At 48.9% G+C, this 11,314-nt stretch overlaps 1 protein-coding gene across 1 annotated transcript; it reads left to right on the top strand.

Annotated features, from left to right (window-relative positions):
• Positions 1–2,670: 2,670 nt before the first annotated feature.
• On the top strand, positions 2,671–10,711 carry tspearb (thrombospondin-type laminin G domain and EAR repeats b). The gene is made up of 15 exons (XM_068329766.1): positions 2,671–2,752; positions 3,624–3,688; positions 3,767–3,919; positions 4,116–4,348; positions 4,582–4,672; positions 4,746–4,899; positions 5,595–5,726; positions 6,096–6,213; positions 6,283–6,397; positions 6,745–6,925; positions 7,852–7,910; positions 7,989–8,165; positions 9,427–9,605; positions 9,696–9,797; positions 10,140–10,711. Exons 1-15 carry the CDS (start codon positions 2,671–2,673, stop codon positions 10,291–10,293), a joined length of 1,995 nt encoding a protein of 664 aa, XP_068185867.1. The 3' UTR covers positions 10,294–10,711.
• The last annotated feature ends 603 nt before the right edge of the window (positions 10,712–11,314 follow it).

Here is an 11,314-nt window from a genome sequence, read left to right as displayed (position 1 = left end):
AAGGAACCCGTTTGGATCCCGGCGCTCTGCTAGCAGCTGGTCCAGACTCGCTGATAGCATCAGCACCACTTCCTGTCTGCTGCACCTGAGGTCTTTGTTGTGTTGCCCCCTCTTCAGGTGTTATCACTGATCGCTCACCTGTGAGGGGCTGCTGGGTAATGCTCCTTATCGCCGTTCACCATCACCTCCTGCTGTTAGTGCTTGAATGTTTCAACTCTTATCGTAGCATTGTAGCTAACCAGGTAAGCTAATACCAGTCTGTCACCAGGTTGAAAGGAACTAAAGGTTATTGCAGAGGAAAATTAACCCTTCACATGCTGATTAGCTCTATAGTTAGCCGAGTTCAAACTTGTTAGGACAGTCACTAACGTTTTTCTATGTTACTGTATGAACTTTTGTTCTCAGGATTTCATGAAAAATTACTCCAGAGAAAAGTTTTCCAAGCTAATTATTAACTAGCATACATTGTGTGTTTGCTTTGTTGCTAACGGCAACACATCTCCTTTTGTTAAAGGCTGAATTTTTTTCTCAGGATGAATCATTTATTCAAAGACCCACAATAAAGTTCCCTAAGCTAACAATTGCTAACTAACCAACTCGATGAGGTTGTTAGCTCAGTCGCTAACAGGATAACAAAAAACCTGACATTTGGTTTGTGATGACTTCAAAACTGAAGTGAAAGCTAATGCTATCAATGTTAGCATGTTTGTGACTGAGCTAACATAAGGAAGAGCAACAAATATTGCTGCTCAAGCAAACGTGTTTGATAGCTGTTATTCTGCTGCTAACAGAACGGTAAGATTGGGTGATCTGCTAGCATTAGCAACACTGACATCTAACTGTGAACTCTATTATAGCCTAGGGGTTTAGGGTTAGCTGCTGATGCTAACACATTAGTTTATGGGCTAATGTAGCTTTGTTATTCAAACGCTTTAAACCAAACAAATTGAGCGAAGAAGTTTGAACTTTACGTCGACATATTTCTGCACCTTCCTCTTCATCATAAGTTTGTTCACACAGATAATAATAATAATAATAATGTTAGCTGTTAGCGGAGGGTTAGCATTCTGATGTGAATCCACAAATCGTTTGTGACTCCTCACGACGTACCTGAACTCACCTGTGTGACGGGCGTGTCAGGAGGAGGGCGTGTCACACAGATAGGGGGCGGAGCCACAGCTCAGTGGGGGAATTCCTGTGTCCTGATCGTCAACACACCTGGGGGGAGACGCAGCCGACCAGAGATCAGTAGCTTTATCTCCTCCATCTCTTTCTTCTTTCTTCTCTCAGATTCCACACAAGTTTTCTCCGACTCAGGAAACCTGTTGACATTTAAGCGTTAATGTGACCCCAGACTGATGGGCCAGATCCAGACTGAAGGTCCAGATCCAGGCTGAAGGTCTGGAGGGTTCTGATGGAGATGGGTTCCAAGATTACAGATAAAACTGTTTATGGAGTCAAACAAAAGTCAGGTTTAAATAGGTCGAGCTTTAACTCTATCCTGACTCAAACTCGTCCCAGAACCCGATCAGAACATCAGGACCCCTCCTGTCAGCTGGGACCTTGAGAACCAGACCGGGTTTAGAGGACGACAAACAGACTCCATGTGATTATCAGGATTACAGCCTCAAACCACCACAAACAGTGACGACAGCATACACCCCCCCTCCCCCGGTGACGCTGGAGACCGTCAGTCAGGTTCTTCTGAACCCGTCATCTGTCCATCCATCACTTGAGTCGGGGGCTGGGGGGGCTCTGAGGAGCTTGTGGACCACGAACCAGACCCAAAAGAACAGAACCAGGCGTCAGGATGGGGGCGGCGCCTGAGAGGATCCAGGACGGACCCCGCCCCCCGACCTCTGAGTCAGTTCAGGTGAAGAGAAAGAGAAGGAGGGGCTGTTGATGTTGTTGTTGTTTTTGTTTGTGATTCCTGAACTGATGACATCATCAAATGATTTCTGGATCTAAAGACTCACAAAGATCAAAGAGTCACAGTGGAGGCAGGACTCCCCCCCCCCCTCTCCCTCCAGCTCCTCCCAGTCTTTTATATGTAGATGTTGGGCGAGCGAGCCTCACCTGCCAGTAGCCCCTCCCCCTCAGTGGCTCTCACCTGAGCCTCTGCGTCTCCTCCAGTCGTGTCTCAGGTCTCTGGAGGAACCACAGAAGAAGACGGCAGCCAACCAATCAGGTTTGAGCAGAGGATAGAAGTGGTTCCGGTCCGGATGGTCGTGAGAACGGGACATCCAGAACCTGTGTTCTGTCCTGGAAAATGAGGGCGGAGCTTCTCTCTGACTTGTGGGGTCAGAGGTGAAGACCCGGACGACCCCCCAGCAGCTTCCTTCTTGATCGGTGTGAACGGACCCCCCAGACCGATGGAGGGACGTCTGTGAGATGATGGACCGTCTGGATTGACCTCTGACCCAGGTTTGACCTTTCAGTTCTACCTGATACGAAAGGTTCTGTTGACTTTTAGGTTCTGTAAACTTTACCATGGGGGTGGCGCTGGTTCCCCAGAGGACCAGCAGACATGTGGGTGGGGTCAGGGGTCACCTTCTCTTTTAGCCCCTCCCTCTCCTCCAGCAGGTCGGCTTTCAGCACCAGAATGACAGCGAGCGACTTGGGTCCAGAAGCTAATCGGTGACGCGGCATCGCTAACGCTACGCAGGCGTGATGCCAGCGTGTCACTTCTTGTTGCTCACCTGGGTGCTGCTTGCCGCCAGAGTCCGAAGCCAGAGTTGGAGACCGTGTACCGGTAGGAGGATGGGGCGCCCGATTGGCTAGCATCGGATCTGATGCTAACAGTGTTTAGCCTAGCTTAGCACAAAAACTTATAAATTGTCCAAAGCCTAAATCTACAGCGACAAAATCAGTATTTCTGACTCTGAGTTGCTAGCTTTTAGCTAATTGTTTGATGAGTAAATGTTAATGTTAGCATAAAGCTGAAGGCTCTGCCGTTTAACACCTCCTACGTGCGTTCCCACCTGTTTTCTTCTTCATTGTTTCTCATTACTTTTGTCTTATCCTGTTGGACCCTTAGCGACACCGCCCCCTGGTGGTTCTAGAGGCCCCGCCCCATTTGGTCCAGCGCCCAACCCAAATTTGACATCAGCTGGCGTTCTGTCTGACCTTTAACCCGGTTGTTTCAGACGTTCTGCTTTCTGCTTCATCGTTTTTGTGTCTTTGAAATGTGAGATCATTTTGTGCACAAGTTGTCCCCTCCCTCCATTCATCCTCCATTCATCCTCCATTCAACCTCCATTCATCCTCCATTCATCCTCCATTCATCCTCCATTCATCCTCCATTCATCCTCTATTCATCCTCCATTCATCCTCCTCTGATCCGCTGTGGTGACAGAACACGGCTGAAGAGTCCCAGGAGCTTAAAGGGGAATCCCAGCTAAGAATCATGGAAGATGTAGCATTAGCTTCCAGTTAGCAAGGAGCTAACCTCCCAAATTCTGAATAAACAACATCTTTCTATCAGCCAACAGGCACATATTTCCATTGCCAGTCTCAGATTCTGCTCTCTCATTGATTTGTGTTATCAATTCCAGCTCCGCCCTCTGTGTCTTCATCGGGTTGGTTCTGGTCGTTACCAGGGTAACATTATGTTTCTTCCCCAGACCTGCTGCCTCTTGACCTGCTGGCTAGAGCCTTGCCCAACCCTGGACAAGCCCCGCCCCCTCAGGTAGGACACATGGAAGTGTGGAGCGAGTGACAAACAACCAAAGAACAAGTAGATCAATAATCATCCCTCTGAAATCAGGTGCAGATGGTTCAGTCCAGAGGGTCCAGAGGTCTGCGATTGGCCGGCACCACGGCCAGTTTCCCTGCCTCCCAATTCTTCACCAACTGCGACGACTTTCCCGCTGAGTTCTCATTGGTCATCACAATCAAACTGCCAAGATTGAGGAAGAAGGTGAACCAAACAGAAGCTGTCCTGGTGCAGTCTGGTCCTGTCCAGTGTGGTCTGGTCTGATTCGGTCTGGTCTGGTCTGGTCTGGTCCAGTCCGGTCTGGTCTGGTCCAGTCCGGTCTGGTCCAGTCTGGTCTGGTCCAGACTTGCTTGGTCTGGTCTTGTTTGGTCTAACCAGCTCTTCCTCTTTCTGTTTCCAGAGGAAGGAGTACATCTTCTCTGTGGTGGATGAAGGATCTGATTCGCTGGTGCTGGGGTTATGTGTCTCAGAAAACCGCCTCCAATTGCTTCTCACGCCCCCAGGTGTCAGTGGGCAGAGACAGATGAGCTTTAAGGATGTTGTGCTGGATGATAATCGCTGGCACACGGTGGTTCTGGCTGTTACGGGACCGTACGCCACCCTGACCATCGACTGTGGACTTCCTCTGGAGCTGTGAGTAGCATTCAGTCCAGTTGAGACTGGTCCAGTTTAGACTGGTCCGATTCAGACTGGTCCAGTTCAGACTGGTCCGATTCAGACTGGTCCGGTTCAGACTGAGCAACCCAGACACAGACCAGTCCAGAACTGACCACCAGTCCAGACTGGTTTCTGGTGGTCTGTGTATGACCGGTTGAGGTTTGGTCCTCCTCTAACAGATGTGCTGTGAACTGGTTTCCCTGTCCCAGTAAGCAGGTCCAGTCCTTCCCCAGTACTCTGAGCACCAGAGGGTCCCAGTTCTTTGTGGGCAGCCGGCGGAGGATGAGGGGCCGCTTCTCAGTGAGTCCAGTCAGGATCAGGACTTTGGGTCATCGGAAGGTTTTCCTGGTTCAACACGTGTGTTTCTGTTCAGGGTTTACTGCGTCAGCTTGTTCTCCTTCCTGGTTCAGATGCCACGCCCAGACTGTGTCCGACCTCTGACCCTAGCCTGGCTGAACTCTCCGTCCCCCAGGTCCTGAAGTCCACCCCCCTGCGACCCGACAGTCATGGACCGGAGTACCCCTACGGTAAGGAGACGTCGTCCAATCAAGGCCAGTAGACCAGAAGACCTGAGAGCCGAGGGCCAGAACAACCAAACACCCAACCAACCAACCAACCAAACAACCAGCCAATTAACCAATTAACCAACCAACCAACCAATTAACCAACTAACCAGCCTGCTGACGTGAGGGTTCACTCTGACAGGACGTCTCACTCTGACACGAGTGAGACTTCCTGTCAGTGTGAGGCATCCTGTCAGTGTGAGACCTCCTGTCAGTGTGAGACTTCCTGTCAGAGGTGCCCCAGAGCAGCCACTGAGCTGCAGCCACACATTTTCACACGTCCACATACTTGTGGCCACATGCAGTCAGTGGATCATCAGGGCTGTTTGACCTTTGACCCCAACCTCTCAGTGATGCTGGTTCAGGTTGTGTTGGTAACAGCAGTTCAGTAACCTGAGCTAGCAAATGACTCATGGACCCGTGTGTGTGTGTTTGACAACACTGGACAGGTGTGTGAGGTGCTTCTCCAGGTGAGTGTCTCCTTCACACGTCAAACAGCTGATCCAGTGTTCCCTGTTGTCCTAGCTGTGTTTTTCAAGGCGGGGCTGTGTTGTTGTTGTGTTGATATTGTGCTGGTGTTGCGTTGTTGTTTTATTGTTGATGTACCTTTATTTTGTTGTTGTTGTTTTATTGTTTATGTGTTGTTGTTGTTCCTCTAGAGGCGGAGGTCCGGGTGACTCTCGGTTCTCGTCCCCCGTGTTCGGGTCCAGAACAGGGTCAGCTGTGGCTGGACTTTCAGAATCGAGGCCTGCTGATGTGTGACGGGGCGGCGTGGAGGATGCTGCTGCAGAGTGAGTGTGTAAACATCACAAACAAACAAACAACACCATGAACGCTGGTTCTTTTAAAACCTGTTTTCAAGTCAGCCCCGACTGTTTCCTGTTTTCATTTTCATCTCAGGGTTTTTAGCGTTAGCAGCTCTGCTGTTAGCATGTTTATGTTGATGTGTTGGGTTCTGTTGGGTTCTATTAGGTTCTATGGGGTTCTGTTGGGTTCTGTTGGGTTTTGTTGGGTTCCATGGGTTTTTGCTGGGTTCTGTTGGGTTTTGTTGGGTTCTGTTGGGTTTTTACTGGGTTCTATTGGGTTGCGTTGGGTTCTGTTGGAGGCCTGACGGGTCAGACCTCCTCCTGCTTCTCCTCAGCTGTTCTTACTTCCTGCAGAGACGGAGCGGCTGGACTACGTGGAGGACTACCAGGACCTCTACACCAGCTCTGAGACCTTTGACCTTGAGGTGTTCTCCATCCCGTCTGAAGGCCTGTTCATGGCTGCAGCCAACAGGTACTGAACCACCACTGGGGGAACAGGATCCGCATGTTTCCATCATAACCTTCACACCTCCTTCTGCAGAGACTCTCGGCCCGGTTCAGGTATCTACCAATGGAGAGACGGGTCATTCCATCTCTACCAGAACATCAGCACCAAGGAGGCCCGAGCCTGGAAGCACTTCACCATCAGCGACCAGGTGAGGTCCAGGTTCGCGCAGTAAAACAGTCCAGGTTCACGCAGTGAAACAATCCAGGTGAAGCGTTCATCATGTGACCTGCGTCTGACCCTGAACCTGTAGTGTTGTCAGGATGAATGAAGCACCAGAGGAGAGGAGTGTGTGCAGAAATGAAAGAGCACACATTGTGTTGGTCTGTTTGTACAGTGGAGGTGGTTCAGGTGCAACAACACAAAAACAGGTGTGAACAGAAGCCATTCAGTCTCACAGAGGAGATGAAGCATCGGCTGAGTTCTACTCTCTCTCTATATATGCACTGTGATGTTCACTTAATTATTAAATAATTCACTCCATTATTTCTCCCTTAGAATTTTTTGGTGGTGGCTAACTCCAGGGAGGCGGAGCCTGAGCTGTCAGTCATCTATAGCTGGAATCCACGGCGGCGGCGCTTCCTCCGTCACCAGACGTTGGAGACCCACTCGGCCGTGGACTGGGAGACGTTTCACATCTACAACCATAGCTTCCTGGTTGTAGCCAATCACAGACGAGGTGAGAGAAGACGCCACTGAAGCTAGTACAGGCTAACGTGCTAACATCAGGCTAAAACAGTTGTTTTACATATATGTTTTACATGGTGTTGCTAATAAAGACTCTTCACGCAAACAATACAAACAATTTCTTCAGGGGGAGCAGGTGGAGATACCTGTTCCCTCCTAAAAAAGGGGGTGGAGATACCTGTTCCCACCTGATAAAGAGGGTGGAGATACCTGTTCCACGTGAGGACCTGTGAGCTGTGTGGGTTCAAAGCGTGGGTATCTCCACCGGTCGGTCTGTGGTTGTCTGCTGTGGGTGTGTTTGATTGAACCGCCAACATCAAATGCACCTCCACCTGCTGAAGATGAAACGCTGTGATCTGAAAGGTTTCACCACCAGAAAGAGTCGCAGGTGTACGGTGGTTTCATTCATCCACATATAAACGAGGAAGTCAACAAACAAAGATAATGATGATGATCACCTTCATCATCATCATCATCATCATCATCAGGGGTTGGTTAATGGAACGAGCAGCTGACAGGCTGAAGCTCTTAACTTTAATCTGCCTCTTAAAGCTGACAGAAACATGCGTTGCCACGGTGATGGAACGTGTTTTATTGAAGTTTATGATGAGTTTTGTGTTTGTCGTTTCTTTTAATCAAGTTTGTTTCAAATTAATATTTTCAACTGTTTTTTCAATGATGCTTTTATTTTGAAGAAACAGGCTTTTATTTTCACTTGTATTTCCTGAAGTGTGTCAGTCATGCTTGTGTCGCACAATTAGTGAAAGGATTTCAGTCAAAATGAAGTTCCAACATGACTTCCTGTCGACCTTTCAGAATAATGGTGTGGACGCCTCATGATAATGGTAATCTAGTAATAAAAGACAAACGGAGCAACGTGATTGGTTGGTTCACCTCACCTGTCCTGTGTGTCCTTAGCCAGAGACTCCAACCACAACATTGACAGTGTGATCTACCGGTGGAACCAGGTTACCAAGGTAACAACCCGCTGACCCTGCCCCCTGTCCTCCCCCATCCTCCCCCCTCACCCTGTGTCCTCCGTCCGACCCCTCCAGCTGTTTGAGGTGAACCAGACGCTGCCCACCTCTGGAGCGTATGATTGGGAGTTCTTCTCCGTGGGACCGTACCACTTCCTGGCGGTCGCCAACACCTTCGACGGTCGGACCACCTCCATCAGCTCCACCGTCTACGTCTGGCTGGACGGACGCTTCCAGCCCTACCAGAGCATCCCGGTCAGTTTGGGGGCAGCTCCGCAGGACGCCAAGGTGGGGGAGTGGGTGGGGGTGGGGTGAGTCTCTACCTGTACAGGTGAGATTCTACCTGCAAGGGTGAGTCTCTACCTGTACAGGTGAGATTCTACCTGCAAGGGTGAGTCTCAACCTGTAGGGGAGAGTCTCTACCTGTACAGGTCTCTACCTGTATGGGTGACTCACGACCTTTACAGGTGAGTCTCTACCTGTAGGGGTGAGTCTCTACCTGTAGGGGTGAGTCTCTACCTGTAGGGGTGAGTCTCTACCTGTTGAGGTGAGTCCCTTCAGACATCCACAGCAGTGTGGCGGTGGGTGTGGTTAATGAATGTTGTCATGTGAGTCATCTCGGTGTATCCGACGCTAACGGCAGCCTGACGTATTGACATCCAATCACAAATCGTCTTGATCAAAACGACCCGCCCCCTGCAGCAGGTTTGATGTCTGGTTGACGTCTCAGTGCTCCGAGTCTCGAGGCTCCGAGTCTCGAGGCTCCGAGTCTCGAGGCTCCGAGTCTCGAGGCTCCGAGTCTCGAGGCTCCGAGTCTCGAGGCTCCGAGTCTCGAGTCGCTGTACAATGGACGTGTGGACAAGTCGGCGGTGTGTTTCCTGCTGCTGGGACATGGAGGTGGGACTTCCTGCAGGAGGCGGGGTCACACCGGTATCACCAGTAATACGCTGACAGACGCTCACATCAAACAGTCATTAAAGCCGTTTCTTCATGATGTTCTGATTAAAAAGGAAACTAAAGCCTCCAATTAAAACACAGGAAACCAGAGGTGTGTAATTAGCGGCACACACACACCTGCAGAGTCGGTGTGTGAGTGTGTGAGGGGGTTTCCAGCGGCAGGCTGTTAGGACTCGTCCATCAGGGCGGAGACATTTATTGGCTCCTGAAACCACATGAAGACACGTTAAGGCCTCGTGAAAAACACCTGAGCCTCCAGAGCAAACAGTCACACCAGGTGAGAACACGCTGAACCGCCGGCGCCCAGGGCGGAGTGCCACCGGCGCCCCCTGCAGGCCGGAGGAGGTCAACTACAGAAAGGTTCTGAAATGTAGACTCTAGATACTTCTGGAAGGATGAATATTTTAAAGATATAAAACATAAGGCACTGAAGAAGAGCTGAGGGACCTGGAGGAACGCCGACCTTGAACTGTTCAGATGTGACTTTGAAAACCTGGTGCGTTAAATGTGTCTTCCTCTCTGCTTCCTGTTTTGGTTCTAACGATGGTTGTCCCTGCAGACGCTCGGAGCAACAGACTGGGAGACGTTCCAGATCCATGGCCGGTTCTTCCTGGCCGTCGCCAACAGTCAGAAGGTTCCAGATCACGGCCCGAGTCTCTACAGCATCAACTCCACCATCTACGAGCTCAACACCTTGACTCAGACCTTCATCCCCTTCCAGGACGTCCTGACTCACAGGTGAGTGACCTGCCGAACGGATGCTGAAGCCGTCTAACGTGATGAAAAACTGTAACGGCGAGTGGGCGGGGCTTGTTCTGCTTTGTCCAGCGCCGTGGACTGGGAGTTCTTCACCGTCGGGGAGGAGAAGTTCTTGGTTGTGGCCAACTCCCACGACGGCAGCTCGTACTCGCTGAACAGCGTCGTCTACAGGTGTGTACTTCCTGCTGGGCGGGGGCGTCGCCATGGAGACAAACAGGAAAATATTTGTTGACCTCATTGCTATAACAACGACACGGATGAAGCCAACATGAGATATTATCGAGGAAAAAAGAATCAAATGTTGTTCAGTAAAAACAAAGTTGATGGCTATTGTTAGCATCAGCGTTAGCGTTCTATATTCAAATCAGCCCTGTTCATTGGCGGGAAGCGTCTAGGAGGCGGTTCCTCCTGAGCGAACAGTCAAACTGTGATTGGTTCAGTCCCACATGAGACTCAGACGTTCCCCGTAGGGAGGTTGTTGGTTCGAGTCCCTGATGTGTATTCTGTGTGCAGGTGGCAGGGCTACGAGGGCTTCGTCCCGGTTCACAGTCTGCCCACGTTTGGCTGCAGGGACTGGGAGCACTTCAGCGCCGACGGAGGCTCCTTCCTCGTCTACTCCAGCGCCACGTCCAGACTCAGCAAGGTGTTCAAGCTCAGGACCTACTGACAGGACCAGAACATCCTGACAGAACTTGGACCTACTGACAGAACCTGACAGAACCAGAACCATCTGACAGAACCGGGTCGCAGCGGGCCATTCAAAAGTTAACAAACTTTGTTGAGACACGAGGCACTTTTCTTGGACTCAACCCTCTCTCTCGTCCATCATCTGCAGCATCCAATCAGCTCAATGAGAAACAGAGGAAGTCTAAAATGTTGCTAAGCTATTGCTAACACCAACTTATAGTCTTATGAGTGAGCTAATATGCTAGCAGCAGTTGAACCGAGTGTGACCTCAGAGGAAAGTTGCTGCCAGGTGAAAAACAGAAAAACAGAGTTTGGGTGTCATCGGTCGGTAAACGTCACTTTGTGAAGTTTTATGGTGTTAAAAGTGTGTGCTTCATTTTGATAGTTTCAGAGTTCAATACGACCGCATTGTTTTTCACTGTTTTCCTTTTTAGGAATTAAATTTATGAAATTTTATTAAATGTAAAGAACTGATAAGCTACTGGATCAAAGAAACCTTCACTAATCACTTCACACGTTCGAAAATATTGAAGCATTAAAGAATTTATTATTATTTTACACCGTGGTTTGTACTGCATATATATATATATATATATATATATATATATATATATATATATATATATATATAATATAGTCCTGATATTATTGCATGTTTATCACAATGTCTGTTCTGCTATAAATGAATGAATCTCCATCTGCAGCCCCTGAAAGGATGGATGCTTTTGTCTGTTAAATTATTATTGTATAGAAAATAATAATTTATTATATTTGATGTTCATATCTTAATTTTGATGAACGCAGAACAGAAAACGGTAGAATTTGATGTGTTATTGTTTTTAATAAAGCAGCTTTTATAATTAAAAATAGTCATTTGATCAAACATTTTCTGTTTTCAACTGAAATAAATTATATAATTTCTTTGGAGTACAGAATTTATTTTTAGTTCTCTAGAATGACTCATAAGAAGTTCTAACGTATTACAATTGCGTCGTTCTTTT

The sequence above is a fragment of the Antennarius striatus genome, chromosome 12, assembly GCF_040054535.1.
Source record: "Antennarius striatus isolate MH-2024 chromosome 12, ASM4005453v1, whole genome shotgun sequence".
In the NCBI taxonomy this organism is placed as follows: Eukaryota; Metazoa; Chordata; class Actinopteri; order Lophiiformes; family Antennariidae; genus Antennarius; species Antennarius striatus.
Note: the sequence above shows the minus strand (reverse complement) of the source record. Positions and strands in the feature narration are given on the sequence as shown.

What these genes read in the sequence shown, in the direction of transcription:
- tspearb (XM_068329766.1), top strand. Translation starts at nt 2,671, where the DNA reads ATGCCAGCGTGTCACTTCTTGTTGCTCACCTGGGTGCTGCTTGCCGCC. An exon ending in GGATGAGGGGCCGCTTCTCA is followed by an intron (nt 4,673 to 4,745) that starts GTGAGTCCAGTC and finishes GTTTCTGTTCAG; the next exon opens with GGTTTACTGCGTCAGCTTGT. An exon ending in GTGGAGGATGCTGCTGCAGA is followed by an intron (nt 5,727 to 6,095) that starts GTGAGTGTGTAA and finishes TACTTCCTGCAG; the next exon opens with AGACGGAGCGGCTGGACTAC.